At 46.8% G+C, this 18,166-nt stretch overlaps 1 protein-coding gene across 2 annotated transcripts; it reads right to left on the bottom strand.

Moving 5' to 3' along the window:
• Window positions 1-7,885: 7,885 nt before the first annotated feature.
• Window positions 7,886-14,681, bottom strand: UBIAD1 (UbiA prenyltransferase domain containing 1). 2 transcript variants are annotated; one of them, XM_033159496.1, is made up of 3 exons: window positions 14,597-14,681; window positions 10,230-10,794; window positions 7,886-8,549 (listed from the first exon to the last, which is right to left on the bottom strand). In XM_033159496.1, exons 2-3 carry the CDS (start codon window positions 10,750-10,752, stop codon window positions 8,062-8,064), a joined length of 1,011 nt encoding a protein of 336 aa, XP_033015387.1. In that variant the 5' UTR covers window positions 10,753-10,794; window positions 14,597-14,681; the 3' UTR covers window positions 7,886-8,061. The 2 variants fall into 2 exon arrangements, with proteins under 2 accessions (XP_033015387.1, XP_033015386.1); XM_033159495.1 differs by lacking the exon at window positions 14,597-14,681 and adding an exon at window positions 14,308-14,543.
• Window positions 14,682-18,166: the final 3,485 nt, after the last annotated feature.

The following is an 18,166-nucleotide window of genomic DNA, read 5'->3' on the forward strand; positions in this document are numbered from 1 at the left end:
TTCAATTACATGCAATTTCCCCAACCATTATTTCCGAGAGAAGAAGTCTCCCTGGTGCAGTGTACAGCTGAGATGTTCCACACATTTGCTCGCCCCGGATAAATTAGCTCTTTAAGGAAAGACTTGACAAGAGGGGGAGGGCAGCGGAGAGAGATAAGAGAGGACTCTGGCTCCAATGCAAACCAAATGAATCATCTTCCATGACCTTGCTCAAAACACTGGCCTGAACCAGCAGACCCGTTTCCGATGGATTCATATTTTTGCTATGCTCGAGATTTTTTTTTGGGGGGGGGGTGTACATAGAATAAAAAAATCATAGAACTGTCAAGTTGAAAAAGACCCCAAGGGTTGTGTAGCTCAGGAATAGGCAAATTCGGCCCTCCAGATGTTTTGGGACTACAATTCCCATCATCCCTGACCACTGGGTCCTGCTAGCTAGGGATCATAGGAGTTGTAAGCCAAAAAACATCTGGAGGGCAGAGTCTGCCCATGCCTAGTCTAGCTCAACCCCCTGCATTTCAGGTGTCGCAGGCAAATAATTCCTGACACGCTTCTGTTTAAAAAACCTCCAGTGAAGGAGCTGCTTGACAGCAGAACGGGCTTCCATTGGAGGTTTTGAAACAGACATTGGATGGCCATCTATCCGGGATCCTTTAGCTCCGATACCTGCATTGCAGCGGGTTGGGCCCGATGCCCTACTCAGTATTGTCTCCACTGACCAGCCATAACTCTGTGGTTTCAAGCGAGGGTCTTGCCCAGAGATGCCAGACTGAACCTGGTCCACAGAGCAGTGTCTCTCACTGACATACTGAATTGCAATCTGAAAAACCGACTAAGTCTCAGGTAGGTGGTGAAATGCTACCACCTGCAGGATACCCAGAGGCATAGCCGCGTGTCCCTGAAAAATTGTACACATCACCTGGGAAGACAGGCGAACTAATGCCTGTGTACTGAAAGAAGCAAAGATCGCCAGTGCCGAAGCAATGATTCTTCAACATCAACTTCGTTGGACTGGTCATGTTGTGCAGATTGCCTGATTATCGTCTTCCAAAACAACTACTCTATTCCCAACTTAAAAATGGAAAGCGTAATGCCGGTGGTCAACAAAACAGGTTTGAAGACTCTCCCAAGGCAAATCTAAAAAATAATAATAGTGTGAACACTGACAACTGGGATACACTGGCCTGCGAGCGCTCCAATTGGAGAACAGCCTTGACCAAAGGTGTCATGGGCTTTGAAGATGCTCGAACTCAGGATGAAAGGCAGAAACGTGCTAATAGGAAGGTACGTTTGACAAACCCTCCCCGTGATAAACTCCCACCCGGAAACCTATGTTCCCACTATGGAAGGATGTGTGGATCCAGAATTGGCCTCTACAGTCACTTATGGACTCACTGTTAAAACCATGTTTATGGAAGACAATCTTACTCGGACACGAGGGATCGCCGAAGTCAGACTTTGTTCATCACTTCTTCCTATAATGTGGACAAAAACTCACCACAGGCAGTGGAACATGGATAGTAGTATCCTAGAGTTGTAGAGTTGTAAGGGACCCCCAGAGTCATCTAGTCCAACCCTCAGCAACGCAGAAACCACGGCTGAAGAATCCCTGATAAATGGCCACTAAACCTCTGCTAAGATACCTCCAATGAAGGCGAGTCCACCACCTTCCAAGTGAGTTTGTTCCGCTGTCAAACAGCTCTTATCACCAGAAGGTCCTTCCTGATGTTTGGTCAGAATCTCCTTTCTGGTCTTTTGAACCCTGCATTGCATGGGGTTGGGCGAGATGACCCTTGGGGGTCCCTTCCAACGTTACAATTCTATGACTTCAATGGTCCAAGCGCTATCAGAGGTGCCGTCTTATCTAGTTGATGGAGGGGGCCCAACACAACAAAGTTGCACACAAGGCATCTCAAGGAGTCAGGGGGAAGAAACGCACACTCTTTGAACATTGAAGGGACCCGGGGGGGGCCTCAAAAAATACATGGGGGGAGGGCAAAACTGCCCAAGCACAAGAGCGTTTTCCTCTCCTGCAGTTTCTTAGCAACTGGTATTCAGAAGCATTGCTGCCTCCAACTGCATTCTCTACTCCCTTCTGAAAACCACCCCAGTTGACGGCCATCACTAAACCTTGTGGCAGCGAGTTCCATAGTTTAGCCATGCTCTGTGTAAAGAAGTCCTTCCTTTTGTGTATCCTGAATCCAGCCTTGCTGGATGCCTATGGGTTCTGATGTTATGAAAGAGTGAAAGGTACCTCTCTGGCTTTCTCACCCTGATGCCCCACATGCACAGATGCCTCACTCACCTGGTTCAGCCCAAGAGTCACCTTTAATAGCCCTCCTACGTGTGCTGTCAGAACGGCCTCTAAGCCTGCCTTAATCTGATTTAACAGCCGGCAACATTTATACGGCGAGGGCTTCCTAAAAGTTGTGCAACTGGCATTCTCTCTTTCACATAACATTAGCTGAACATTGGGTAACTCAGGTCGGATAAAAAGGAACTATTTCTTCATGCAGCACATAGTGAAAATATGGAACTTGATCCCCCAGGAGGCAGGGATGGCCGCCAACCTAGATGGCTTCAAAAGGATGGGACGAATTCATGGAGAGAATTCATACCATTTCCAGGAAACGGCAGGAGGGGAGAGTGTTCTTGTGCTCAGGTGCTGTTTGTGTGTTTTCCGCAGGCATCTGGCTGGCCACTGTGGAAGCAGAGCTCTTATGTTATTACAAACTTAGGTCCATTAATTCCAATGGGTCAACACTTTTGATGATACTACTAGTATTCGACTTCCACTAGGAAGGCTAGCAAATTGAATCCCTCACCAAGAGGCAAGGCTTGGGTGTTTTGGAACGACACCTCCACATGCAGCTGGTGGTGTGGCATTCGAGGGTGTGAGAAAACCAAGCAGGATTGAACACCCAGAACCAAACAGGATTGAACTCACCCTGCACCAGCTGGTGGGAGCAGGGTTCGACGGGTAGGGTTTGGACGCATGCAACAGTTCCATGTGCAGGAAACTCTGACACACCTGGGCCAAAGGAGATTGAACTCCCTGGGCATCAGCTTTTGGCATGTCTGCGTGCTCTTCAGAAGATGTTGCATATGATAAGGTAAAGGACCCCGCCACGGTGTCGTTGTGCCAGAAGCGGTTTAGTCATGCTGGCCACATGACCCGGAAAGCTGTCTGTGGACAAACGCCGGCTCCCTCGGCCTGAAGGCAAGATGAGCGCCGCAACCCCATAGTCACCTTTGACTGGACTTAACCGTCCAAGGGTCCTTTACCTTTACATTATGGGTTGCTGCAGGGGACGGCCTTATTCCCAATGCTACTTAATATCAACATGAAGCAGCTGGGAGTGGCCATTGGCAGTTTCAGGGCAATATGTCAACAGCATGCTGATGACACTCAGCTCTATTTCTCCATAGGATCTGAAATCAGGAGAGGCTTTGCAGTCCCTCATCCACTGCCTGAACGCAGTGGTGAAATGGACAAGGGAAAACAAGCTGAACTTGAATCCTGGAGATGCCGTGAGTCATACTTGTGCCTGAGAAACTGATCAACTGTGTACCATGGATGGGGTTGCACTGCCCCTGAAGGAGCAGGTTTGCAGTCTGGGGGTGCTCCTCTGTCACCAGAGGCTCAGTACCTGGAAGTGCCTTTTAGCAATTGAGACGGGTTCGAATGCAAGCACTTAGCAATCATTTGCCATTATTTCTACGCAATTTCCTCCCACGCTTTGTTTACCAAGCAAAACTAAATTACACTGACTTAACCAAAATACCTTTCGAATTCCCAAGTCATGCTACAACTTCTTAGCACAAATGTGGAATTCGAAAGCTGAAAAATTCAACGTGCCCCAATATAAGCTTGGCACCAGAAGAGCTGTAGAAAACACCCAGGAAGAAAATATCCCGTGCAGTCGGCCCATAAAGCAGACGCGTAAATAATTCCTCTGCTTCATACACGTAATTTGTGTTGACACAAAGAGTGTGGAAACGCCAGCCATTATGGCACTCATTACAGCGGGGTTAACTGAGTGGCGGTTTGTTAACTTTAGGGTGGTTTGTTGCAGAACCATGCTGTGGCCTGATATGTCGAGGGCTTTCTCCTTCCATCTCTAATCCTGCTTAAGGCTGTCCTTCCTTTCCTTACCCTGCTCCTTGATTACGTTGCCCTATTTCATCAGTGATCACTTTCAGCTCCAGCCTTGGGTTCCCATCCCACGGATTCAGGGTTGGGCAAGGTGAGTCAAGTCGTCCTCCCACTGGGTCCCGCTGGCTCTTTTTCATTCCAGAGCAGGAGGGCAGGTATGTCACAAATTCAGCCTCACCCTTGGCAAGAGGGATGGTGACTCTACGTGGGGAAGCTGTTAGCCGCCTGGAAGCCTCTGCGGTTCGTTTGTCATAACCAGAAGGGAGCTCCAACCAGGCCTGCTGGTTTTGCAGCAAACCACCCTAAACATCAGGGACGCAGGTGACGCTGTGGGTTAAACCACAGAGCCTAGGGCTTGCTGATCAGAAGGTCGGCGGTTCAAATCCCCGCGACGGGGTGAGCTCCCGTTGCTTGGTCCCTGCTCCTGCCCACCTAGCAGTTCGAAAGCACGTCAAAAATGCAAGTAGATATAGGTACCGCTCCGGCGGGAAGGTAAATGGCGCTTCCGTGCGCTGCTCTGGTTCGCCAGAAGCAGCTTTGTCATACTGGCCACATGACCCAGAAGCTGTACACTGGCTCCCTCGGCTAGTAACGCAAGATGAGCGCTGCAACCCGAGTCGGACACGACTGGACCTAATGGTCAGGGGTCCTTTTACCTTTACCCTAAACATCAGGGCTTTTTTTTAGCTGGAACTCAATTCCAGCACCTCTCAGGTGGGTGCCATTGCCACTATAAGAGAATGCAGGAGGCGTTCATGGAGAGTTCTGGCACCTCTTTTTCTAGAAAAACAGCATTGCAAAACACCATCCACAATCTGCTTCTGGTAGATATTAAGGTGAACACACCACCAGGGAAAGGCCGTCACAAGGCTGAGACACCAGTGGCTTTCCAAACATACATGGAAGATCACCTACTAACCGCTCCCGAAATTTCCTAATAATGCAAATTCATCTTTTCGGGCTGCCAGTGGCCCCTCGCCATCCTTTGTCAGGCTGACGTATCTTGGGTGTTTGCAGGCATGAACAATCCATGTGCAGCTTTTCCCTTTCAGCCACCTCGTTTCGGGTAGGGGATGGGAAATTTGCAGCTCTCCAGATTTGGTGGGACTACAAGTCTCGCTATCTGTGACCATTGGGGCTGGTGGGCATTGGGAGTCCCAACAACTCCTGGTGGACTACAGGTGCCCCATCCCTGCTTTAATCAGTCTTAATTTAAAAAACAAACAAACAAACTGGGCAGCCACTCATACAGAGGCACAACAGGGAGTTTTCTTTGGTGTTCTCAGCTCCCAGGGGGCCTTTAGTCCAGGGATGGGAAACTGGCGGCCCTCCAGATGTTGCTTCCATCGTCCCTGATCTGGCTGGGGATTATGGGAGATGTAGTTCATAAACTTCTGCAAGGAGTTGCAGGGTTCCCTCAACCTTTCCTTTAGGGAGTGCTGTAAAAAGGACTGGGTGGGGAGAGAGCTTAGCTGCTGTTAAAGTGAAGCTCTAACAAGCTCCATTAGGAAGCATAACTCTCCAGAATTTTTTGCAGCCTGGTTTTTTAGGGGCCGTTTCTCCATGAGAGAGCACAAAAGAAAAAGGGACCCTGGTTCTCTTTTTTAGGAAGTTTGTGATCCACCCTCAATACAAAACCGATTGCCGTTTCAAGCCTCATCACCTGGATACACGGCAAAGGGACCAGATTTGCCCTTTCTGCTCATCTTGGGGTGCTCTGGTCCATGGGGTCACGAAGAGTCGGACACGACTGAACGAATGAACAACAAGCAGCTCACCTTTCAAGCTTTCTGGCAAACAACATTTTTCTTAGGTCACAGGACGCTCAGCCTATGGCTTTCAAGTAAGATAAAAGTTTTGCTTTATTTTTCAAGAACTCTTCTCAGGAAACAAACAGGAAGGAGGGGAGGAAGGTATTTCGGAGACCCTATTCCCAAGAGGCCCAACCTACTGACCACCCCCACCAACCTCAATAGGCTCAGCACATCACTAAAATTAGAAACACTGCAGGTTGTGTCCAACCGTCAACACCCGAGCTTCCAAGCGCCGCTGTCGCCACCACTGGTCCCTTGAGCTTTTCGGCAGTGTTTAAAGTGGGGTACCTGTTAAATAAGGAGGATGCCTATTATAGAACCATATGGAGAGTTTAATAATAATCATCAAGATCCAAAGGTTAGATCCATCTTGGCACCCATCTCTCTGGAGAGGAGAGAAAATGAACCAAGGATTTCTGTGTCATGGCGTCTTGTCACGTCCTCTGGAATTCCTTCCGATGAGAGGCCTGGCGGAGCTTCACCCCACAGGGATGTTAAAAGGACGGAGAGGACACTTCTTAGTTCAAGCTGTGCATTTAAACTTTGGTTTTCTATGCAGTTATATGCTTAATCGGCCTTCCCCAAAACAGTTCTGAATCCAAACTGTTACTGAATTCCAACCAAGGCTGGGTGACATATTGATATATCACCCAAAACCAGTTTGAAGTCCATATAGTGCAATCTGTTTCATAAATTTTGACCTGGCAATATATCATGAATCATGATGTGTGTGCGCGCTATGTAAAAATAACAGTGTGGGGGAAACTATGAAGCCAGCCAATGCCTTTACATAGCTCCATCCTTATTTCAGACATTGTGATATATCAGTATATCACAATGTTTAGTTGGTGATATGACACTAAAAACCAGGTATCACCAAAAATAATTTGGAGTAGAAATGATATGCAGCTGAAAAGAAAATTTAAGGAACCAGGGGTGGGAGGGAGGGAAGTAACGTGATTCGGAGAATTCCATTTTATGGATTTTATATTGTTTTTGTGTATATTTTTCTTTGTATTTCTTATTGTATTTGTTATTACACATTTTTTTATTTTTGTTGAAAATTTTGTGTGTGTGTGAGAGAGAGAGAGAGAGAGAGACAGAGAGAGAGAGAGAAACGAAATACCGCCCGGCCCTAATTCCAACTGGCTGGGCTGATAAGAGTTGGGAGTCCAACAGTATTAGGACTGTCACTTGCCCTTACTGCCCCCTAGCTACCTCCTGATGTGTCTCTACCACACCCAGATCCCTCCGTCATAACTCAATGTTCTTTTAATGCAGCAATGGACAACATGTTGATGACCTGATACTGATGGACCACAACTCCCATCATCAATTGGACCACACTGGCTGGGGCTGATGGGAGTTGCAGTTCAGCGACATCTGGAGGGCACCTGCTTGGTAAAGGCTGCCTTGAATTCCTTGCTCAGCTTACTTTCAATTTCAACTCTGCAAAGTACGGCACATCCTTCCCTAGAAAGCTGGACAGTTTCTTTAAACATTTATTTTCAAAACCAACTTTTTTGGGAGTGGCAGGAGGACAAACGAAACATTGGGAGTTAAGCTTTCATATCTCTTTCCTCGCCGCACTTAAAAGAAAATACTTTTGCAGCATCTTGACAGAGAGATCCCATCAGCAGGACTGCTGCAACTCCAGGTCATGGCCTGGTCACCTAAACCATGAAGACAAAAAAATTAAAAAGCTCAAATGAGAGACCTCTAATTCTTGTTCTCTGAGAAAATTACCCCCACAAGCATTGCCTAGGTAGTGGAGGCTGGTGTCCACCGATAGAGGTGTGGCAGAAGGCAGAGAGGCCCCCGAGAAGGTGGTGCCAGAGAGAACGACAGGTAGAATCAGCCAATCCCAGCTTTGCCCCCATCCTCCTCCTCTTTCCTCCATACAATGGCAATACTGAGACTAAGGAGAAGGAGGAAGCCGACAGCCAGGACCACCACCCTGGACTGGATGCAAGCCGAAGTTGGTGGAGCAGCAACCCCTCTCGCCCCGACGGATCGACTTCCACTGCACCCAGTTCTCAAGGGAAAACCTGGAGTTTTCAGCCACGGCCACCTCCACAGAACTCCCTCCCCCTAGAGCTTTGGAAGGGCCCCCGGGGGTGCCGAGAGGATGGCAAAGACGTAGAAGAGTCCCAGCAAGAGGTTGAGCTTGGCTGTCCTTTGGGGGATCTTGGTGAAGCTCTGGCTGCGGAACTGCCTCTCCAGGGAGAAAGCCATGGGGATTGTGAGGAGCGGGAGGGCCATCGTGATGGTGTAGCGGGTAGCCAGGACGCAGAAGACCAGGTAGGGCAGGAAGAGGAGGGCGTTGTACAGGAAGTAGGAGAACGTCGGCCCAATGAGGATGGCCAGGGTGACGATGCCGGCCTGCCGGTCCGACTCCATGTCCCGGGTGTTGTTGCTGTGCAGGATGGCCTCGGTGCTCAGGGCCAGCGGGACGGCGTAAAGCAAGGGCGAGACCGACAGGTAGCCCACCTGCACGGCGTAGGCGAACATCACGGCCAGCGGCCCAAAGGTGATGAGGATCACCACGTCGCCCAGTGCCACGTACTTGAAGCCAATGCCTGCGGTCACGACAGAATGACAGAGGAGGCAGCAAAGGTGTAGCGGTTAGAGCGGCAGGACGGGACCAGGGTTCGAATCCCCTCCCTTCCCGCCCCCCTTCCCACTATGCCATTAAGCTCCCCGGGTGAACACAGGCCAGGCACTGCCTCTCTCAACATAGCCTAACTCACACAGTGGTTGTGAGGATTAAACGAGGAGAACCATGTGCACCACCTTGAACTCCTTGGGTGGGGTGGGGTGGGGAGTGGGATATAAATGCAATTACATAATAATATCATAATGAGAGCCCAACAGGATCAGGGCAAAGGCAACCTGATCTCATGGTGGCCAACCAGGTGCTCCCATCTTGGGAACGCCACAAGCAAGACCCATGTGCAACAGTGCTCTCCCTGCTACTGATTCCTAGAAACTGTTGCTCGCAGGCCTGTGGCCTTCAATAGTGGAAGCAGAGCATAGCCATTGTGGATAGTGGCCACCGACAGCCTTATCACCCATGAACTGAAGACCAGGAGGGTGGAAGTCTTAAACCTACAAAAGGCCTTCTGCAGCTCAGAGACTCCAGATATTAAAAGAGTCGATTAACTCTTATGTAACAAACAAACAAAAACACCAACCCACGATTACCATATATAAATGCTCCTTAGTAGCAAACCAGTTGGATAGGCAGTTATGAAAGGAGGAATGGGGGGTCTCAATCACAACCAAGCAATTGTGTTAAGTTCTATAACAAGGGTGTCTCTGGACCTCAAATTAAGACTCGTACAACGAAAAATAATTTTTAGAACTTACTGGACTCCATTGCACTCATTTGTGAAAGGATTATCTAAGACATCTAGCTGCTGGGGATGTAACAGGGATAATGCTTCTCTAAAACACATTTGCAAAATGCCCTATATTGGTAATTTTTTGGTAGAAGGTAACGTCAGCACGGCAAAAATCACAATGCAGGAAAAACTGTGAAGCCAATGCCTCTATGTAACTCCATGCTTATTTCAGTCACAGTGATATATTGGTATCTCGCCATGTTTAGCTGGTGATATATCACAATGTTGAAAACCAGATATCGCCCAGCCCTAAACCTAAATCACAGAATTCTGGCGCAGAACCCCTGTGGCCTCAGCTACTGAATCTGGCTAGGGCTGGACAATATATTGATATATTGTCCAAAATTGGTTTGAAGTCCATATTGTAAAATCGGTTTCATAACTTTTTACCTGGCAATATATCACAAATTGTGGGTGTGCGTGCTATGCAAAAATCACAATGTGGGGGAAACTGTGAAGCCAGCCAATGCTTCTCTCGATTCCTGCAACCACTGTTAACTCTGCCGGCTCAGCTCTCCCTGCCTCATGCATGGGGTAGCGAATCAAAGCAGCAGATGCCAGCAAAAATCAGGATGCAGGAAAAACCATGAAGCCAGCCAATGCTCCATCCTTATTTCACACATTGTGATATATCAGTATATCACGATGTTTAGCTTGCGATACATAACAATGTTGAAAACCAGATATTGCCCAGCTCTTCTTAAACAGCCTACACCTTAAGTTTGGTGCCCTTCAAAGGGTTTGGACTCTCGCATCCCAGGGATTTGGGAGCCCCACACACCTGCAGGGCCCCAGGTTGGGGTAAGATGCTCTGCAACAAGAAAAGGTCTGCGTGTGTTGGTGAGGATTCCTTACCTCCAGTATAGAGAAAGGAGCTAGAGAGCCCTCCGAAGTAGATCAGGGCTAGATGCTCCAGCTTGAGGGTAGAGAGGCAATAGAGGCAGGCCGCAGATATGCACCCAAGGGTGTACAAGAAGACCCCGAATCTGACCACATCCTGGGGCTCCAATATCCGGTCCACCAGGGTCCGGTCGTCGCTCTTCTTGTGATCGATCCCCTTGGAGAAGTCGTAGTAGGTGTTCACGAGGTTCCCGGCCCCGTGGACGGCCAAGACAGTCACTGCGCTGCCGACCAGGAGCCCAGGGTCCAAGGTCCCCAGGGAGCGGTAGGCGAGAGCGCTGCCTAGGGCCACCGGGGTGAGGGAGGCGCTGAAGCTCCAGGGGCGGAGGGCCAGGACATAAGAGGCGCATTTGTGTTGCCAGCTGCTGGGCAGGCTCTTCGGGGTGCCCAGCAGCGCCTCCCCTTGATCTTCCGGCTCGCTCTCCTGGTTGTTTTCGCTGACAATATTGATCTTTTCCATCTCATCTTCCGCCTCCATTGTTCAAACAGGCTGCTGCAACGCCAGGTGTCAGAAGTGAACCTGAAAAGGGGAAAGGAAGAAGAGAAATTTGTGTGGTGGTCCATTAAATCTGAGGAAAACCTGCACCTTACCCCTTTCACAATAGCCCTCTCCTCCTCTTTAGGGCAGTTGTTTCCTTGACACATTTCCAGTTTTTAAAAAATGTAGCTAAGTTAGGGAAAGAGCTCCGGCCTGAGATTTTGCAGAATGAACTAGCAACAGGCTGACTCACGATGCTGAATCAGGTCTTTATATTCCTTTTATGGGACTCCTATGACTTAGTTCAGCCATCTGATGCCCTCCGGATGCTTTTGGTTACTGGCTGGGATTATTATTATTTATTAAATCTGTACGCCGCCCTTCATCCGAAGACCACAGAGCGGTTCACAACACAAAATGGGACTGGTGGGAGTTACAGTCCAAAATACCTGGAGGGTTGCAGGTTTATCTAATAAAATTTCAACAGGTGTATTCCCCCGCCCTCATACCCTGTCAAATACATTGAATTACAGAATCATAGGACTGTAAAGTTGGAATGGCCCCAAAGGGGCATCGACTCCAATCCCGTGCAACTCAGGGCCCATCTAACCTCTGTTTAAAAACCTCCAATGAAGGAGAGCCCAACACTTTCAAATGTTTCACATTTGATTTCATTTACTGATTAAAAGGTTTTTCACAACAGCCATAGTCTTAAACCACCTTCCAGCCATTAAAAAAAAAACCAAACATAGCCACATTTTCCACTGTGCTCAAAGCGATTCAGAGAAGGCAAGCATTCTGCAATAGTCAAAACAAAATAAAAAATAAAAATAAATCTTTGCAGTAGCACCTTAGAGACCAACTAAGTTTGTTCTTGGTATGAGCTTTCGTGTGCATGCACACTTATTCAGAGGCGCTGACGTTTTGACTATGTTTTGACTATGGCATACCAACACGGCTACCTACCTGTAACTGGTTCTGCAATAGCACAGGGCACACTGGTCCCTGCCAAAACCACATAGGACACGCCATAATAGAACATAAATATAGGCAAAAACACCCAAATTGAAACCAAGGAACAAAGCCTCCCTTCCCTTCGCCAGCGTGGTGTAGCCAAAAACATCTGGAGGACATCAGGCTAATGAAACTTGCCTTTAAAATGAGCACTGAATTAAACCACGGGGATTAATCAGGTGCGGACTGTAATAAAACAATGTATGATGGACATTTGAAGCATTACTTGCCCAACTTCCACCTGTCACCCGGCTATTTTCCTTCAAAGTTTTCCTTGGCTTTTACATGCCAAGGAGGTCCCTGTGATCTGTAGGAGAGTTTCTGAGGTCTCTAAAATGTCAGAGGGGTAAAGGTAAAGGGACCCCTGACCATTAGGTCCAGTCATGGACGACTCTGGGGTTGCGGCGCTCATCAGCTTCGGGGTCATGTGGCCAGCATGACTAATCCGCTTCTGGCGAACCAGAGCAGCACACGGAAACACCGTTTACCTTCCCGCTGGAAAGGTACCTATTTATCTACTTACACTTTGACGTGCTTTCGAACTACTAGGATGGCAGGAGCAGGGACCGAGCAACGGGAGCTCACCCCGTCACGGGGATTTGAACTGCCGACCTTCTGATCGGCAAGCCCTCGGCTCTGTGGTTTAGACCACAGCGCCACCCGCGTCCCAAAATGTCAGAAGCCCACTGTAATTCATAGCAGGGGTTTCAGCAATACATTTTAAAGCAACACTTTTTTATTACCTCTCTTTAGTTGTTTTTGTATTGTTTTTAAACTTATTTTTAGTTATTTTAAAATGCATGATTGTAGAATTTACTGAGATTAATTTATTTACCTAATATTTTTACATAGCCCCTTAAGAATAAGACAGTCTCCAAGTGGTTTACAAAATAACAAACACAATATGTACTAGACAGATAAGTAATGAAAGCATCAACCAGCACTTCAGACAAGTTTGCTCCAGAACTGGTAGTATACAGTTAACCATTCAAACCATATATTTATTAAAGGTGACTAACAAAACAGACATTTTACACCCTTATGGCAATATGGAAGCCAGAACAATTTGCCATATGAATTGAACATTCCTGTTTCGATAACCCCTGTAATAAATAGAAAAGCAAACCAAAAACAAGCAAACCAAAAACCGGATAAACACAATGTATTACAATACACTTTTTTGCTATTCTAAAGCTGTTTTAAACAGCTTTCAATACTGCTCTTCAGACAGAAAAATCAAAATACCGTATTTTCCGGTGTATGAGACGACTGGGCGTATAAGACGACCCCCAACTTTTCCAGTTAAAATATAGAGTTTGAGATATACTCGACCGCAGATTCTCCACCCGGCGTATAAGACGACCCCCGACTTTTGAGAAGATTTTTCCTGGATTAAAAAGTAGTCTTATACGCCAGAATATACAGTATACAATCTGTTATTACATTGGGAAACAAAAGACGAGCTTCTCAAAGCCTCTATGACACATTGGGCAACAGATATAGGATATAATACAGTATAGATTTTAATCTCTGGGAAAAGCTTTGGAAGAGCGCTCTGAAATTTACAGCTTGTTATTCCTTGAAGGAGAACTACCTGAAAATGATTCACAGATGGCATGTAATCAACTACAAGTGAGCTTGCTAAAATGTATAAGACTGAATCAGATTAAGTGCTGGAGATGCAATGAGACTGAGGGTATGTTCTATCACATGTGGTGGAGCTGTAAAAGGGTAAAAGTATTGGGAAATAACTCATAATGAATTGGGGGGGGGGGAATGTTTAAAAGTACTTTCCCCCCCCAAACCAGAGTCCTTTCTGTTGGAGATAATTCTGACCGAAATTCCCAGGTGTCAAAAAAGGTTATTTATGTATGCCACTACGGTGGCCCGTGTTTTGTTAGCCCAAAAATGGAAAACGAGCAAAGTCCCAACTAAAGAAGAATGGAAACTTAAATGGATGGAATATGCGCAGCTTGCGGACCTAACATATAGAACAAGAACATAAGTTTAAAGAAGACTGGAAAATGTTAATTGAATACTGTATATGGGGGGGGGGAATTGTGTACATTGAAAATGTGGGCAGTATTAAGATAAATTCAACAGTGTAAATAAGTTTTGATGGATGTAATAATGGGATACTGAATGGTTTAGTTTACATGAAATATGCAGGGATTTATGTTATGCAAAATAAACCACGGAAAGAGAAGGGAAGTCATTGATATTTTAAGGTTGTTTGAATGAATATTCTAAAATGCAAAACATAAAATGTAAAAAAAATATGGGGGGGGGGAAGAAAAAATCAAAATCAAAATATGATATATAAAAGTAACATATATACCCAAACTGAGTCATTGAGCCTGGTTCCACCCCTGCTCTCCGGACAGAAAAATAAAAATAGAGGATATATAAAAGTTACATATATATATATATATAGCCAAACCGGGTCTTTTGAGCCCCTGCTCTCCAGATAGAGAGTCAAAATGTAGGATATATAAAAGTAACAAATACAGTACATTATAACCAAGGGAATTAATTCCATACCGGTCACGCAAACCCTTGTCCTCTTCTGCCGCCCGAGGAGGTGGAGAGACGCCGAAGCCCCGCTTGCCCGCCTCCTCCTCCCGCGAGCATTGAGGAAGCCGGGCCACTTCAAGCCCAGAAGAAAGGTGAGGCCCTCGGCCCGGCCCCACCCCAGTATCCTGCCTCCGCGGGGCGGCAGCCTCCGCAGCAGCGTCCTACCTTGCAGGGGTGGCGGAGCGCAGACGAAGTCCGGGCTGGAGGGGGAGGAAGGAGGGTGGAAGTGGGGAATCTCTCCCCGCTCAAGACTCACCCTGCGTTGTGAGAAGGCGGCTCCCGAGCAACCCCAGTTTCCCCGCCGACGACGCCGACACAGACTCCGGCTCGCCTCTGCCATCGGCGGGTCCGCTGCCTTCTCCTCCCCCTGCCGACGGGCGCCCGCAGCGCGTGCGCTACCGAAAGCGGCCCGGCCAGAAACTTCCTCGGAGTCAAAGGTTCCGTCCCAAGGAGGCCGGCGAGCTGAACGACCGCGTGTCGGGTGTTTGTTTGTTTGCTTGCTTATTTGGTTTTCCCGGATGCTGGCGGGTTATTCGCGCCAGATTCTTCCAGGAACACATTCTCTCTCTCTCCCTCTCTCTACACACACACACACACACACACACAAAATCCTTCCAGTAGCACCTTAGAGACCAACTAAGTTTGTTCATGGTATGAGCTTTCTTGTGCGTGCATGCACACGAAAGCTCATACAAAGAACAAACTTAGTTGGTCTCTAAGCAAAGCTGTCAAGTTTCGGATTTGAAAATAAGGGATCAACACCCTCACCTGTCCCGGGGAGAGTCTACGGTTCTCAGGGACAGTCTGCGCCATGGTAAACCCCCCCCCCCAGGCTACCAATTAATTTACACCAGGCTACACACCATCATCTTTCCCCACATTCCACAAACATAGGTGTGCACTGCCTCGAAATAAAAAGAAGTGAACAAAAGAAGGCTCACTAGGGGGGCATTGCTAAATAAAAAGGTCAACTTTATAACCATTCTGCACAACGCACAGCATTTGCACGACCCCCTCCTGACAGCACCACGCACGGAGGGCTAATTCCCACAAAACAGCTTGATGGCCTGGGCAGGCCGAGACGTCCTCTTATATACTTGCTGGGATTGAGAAATCATGTGTTGTTGTTGTTGTTCAGTCGTTCAGTCGTGTCCGACTCTTCGTGACCCCATGGACCAGAGCACGCCAGGCACTCTTCACTGCCTCTCCTAGTTTGGCCAAACTCATGTTAGTAGCTTCAAGAACACTGTCCAACCATCGCATCCTCTGTCGTCCCCTTCTCCTTGTGCCCTCAATCTTTCCCAACATCAGGGTCTTTTCTAGGGAGTCTTCTCTTCTCATGAGGTGGCAAAAGTACTGGAGCCTCAACTTCAGGATCTGTCCTTATAGTGAGCACTCAGGGCTGATTTCTTTGAGAATGGATAGGTTTGATCTTCTTGCAGTCCATGGGACTCTCAAGAGTCTCCTCCAGCACCATAATTCAAAAGCATCAATTCTTCGGCGATCAGTCTTCTTGATGGTCCAGCTCTCACTTCCGTACATTACTACTGGGAAAACCATAGCTTTAACTATATGGACCTTTGTCGGCAAGGTGATGTCTTTGCTTTTTAAGATGCTGTCTAGGTTTGTCATTGCTTTTCTCCCAAGAAGCAGGCATCTTCTAATTTCGTGACTGCTGTCACCATCTGCAGTGATCATGGAACCCAAGAAAGTGAAATCTCTCACTGCCTCCATTTCTTCCCCTTCTATTTGCCAGGAGGTGATGGGACCAGTGGCCATGATCTTAGTTTTTTTTATTTTGAGCTTCAGACCATATTTTGCGCTCTCCTCTTTCACCCTCATTAAAAGGTTCTTTAATTCCTCCTCACTTTCTACCATCAAGGTAGTATCATCAGCATATCTGAGGTTGTTGATATTTTTTCCGGCAATCTTAATTCCGGTTTGGGATTCATCCAGTCCAGCCTTTCGCATGATGAATTCTGCATATAAGTTAAATAAGCAGGGCGACAATATACAGCCTTGTCGTACTCCTTTCCCAATTTTGAACCAATCAGTTATTCCATATCCAGTTCTAACTGTAGCTTCTTGTCCCACATAGCGATTTCTCAGGAGACAGATGAGGTGATCAGGCACTCCCATTTCTTTAAGAACTTGCCATAGTTTGCTGTGGTCGACACAGTCAAATGCTTTTGCGTAGTCAATGAAGCAGAAGTAGATGTTTTTCTGGAACTCTCTAGCTTTCTCCATAATCCAGCGCATGTTTGCAATTTGGTCTCTGGTTCCTCTGCCCCTTCGAAATCCAGCTTGCACTTCTGGGAGTTCTCGGTCCACATACTGCTTAAGCCTGCCTTGTAGAATTTTAAGCATAACCTTGCTAGCGTGTGAAATGAGTGCAATTGTGCGGTAGTTGGAGCATTCTTTGGCACTGCCCTCCTTTGGGATTGGGATGTAGACTGATCTTCTCCAATCCTCTGGCCACTGCTGAGTTTTCCAAACTTGCTGGCATATTGAGTGTAGCACCTTAACAGCATCATCTTTTAAAATTTTAAATAGTTCAGCTGGAATATCATCACTTCCACTGGCCTTGTTGTTAGCAATGCTTTCTAAGGCCCATTTGACTTCACTCTCCAGGATGTCTGGCTCAAGGTCAGCAACCACTCTACCTGGGGTGTATGAGACCTCCATATCTTTCTGGTATAATTCCTCTGTGTATTCTTGCCACATCTTCTTGATGTCTTCTGCTTCTGTTAGGTAGTTTCCACTTTTGGCCTTAATTGTGGTAATCTTTGTACGAAATGTTCCTTTCATATCTCCAATTTTCTTGAACAAATCTCTGGTTTTTCCCATTCTGTTATTTTCCTCTATTTCTTTGCATTGCTCGTTTAGAAATGCACCATTGCTCGTTTAGAAATCATGTGACCCTCTTATATACCTGCAGGGATTGACAAATCACCTGACCCTCATCTGAATCACACAGCTCTTCGGTAGCTGCCTCTGATGAATTATCAATTAACTCTTGGGGGAAATAATTAGGTCAAAATTTCACCAAAAATCTGACATTCTCCAATTTCCTCAAAAATGGTGCCAAAATTTTACCAAGACTCTGAAGGAAGATTTGCTGGTGAAAACAGAAGGGTTTCTCATCAAAGGAAAGGAAATCAGGGCTCGACAAGTTGACCTGTGGAAAAACATTTTTTGAAAAAATCCCTAACCCGCACGGTCAGAATTTCACCAAAAATATGACCTTCTCCAATTTCCTCAAAAATAGAGCCAAAATTTTGCCAAGACTCTGAAGGAAGATTTGCTGGTGAAAACAGAAGGGTTTTTCATCAAAGGAAAGGAAATCAGGCCTCGACAAGTTGACCTGCGGAAAAACTTTTTTTGAAAAAATCCCTAACCCACGCAGTCAGAATTTCACCAAAAATCTGACGTTCTCCGATTTCCTCAAAAATGGTGCCAAAATTTTGCCAAGACTCCCCTGGAAAGTTTGCAAGTGAAAACAGAAGGGTTTTTCATCAAAGGAAAGGAAATCAGGCCTCGACAAGTTGACTTGCGGAAAAACTTTTTTTAAAAAAATCCCTAACCCGCGCGGTCAGAATTTCACCAAAAATCTGACGTTCTCCAATTTCCTCAAAAATGGTGCCAAAATTTTGCCAAGACTCCCCTGGAAGATTTGGCGGTGAAAACAGAAGGGTTTTTCATCAAAGGAAAGGAAATCAGGCCTCGACAAGTTGACCTGCGGAAAAACTTTTTTTAAAAAAAAAAAAAAAACATAACCCGCGCGGTCAGAATTTCACCAAAAATCTGACGTTCTCCAATTTGCTCA

Source organism: Lacerta agilis, chromosome 8 (genome assembly GCF_009819535.1).
Source record: "Lacerta agilis isolate rLacAgi1 chromosome 8, rLacAgi1.pri, whole genome shotgun sequence".
NCBI classification, from domain to species: Eukaryota; Metazoa; Chordata; class Lepidosauria; order Squamata; family Lacertidae; genus Lacerta; species Lacerta agilis.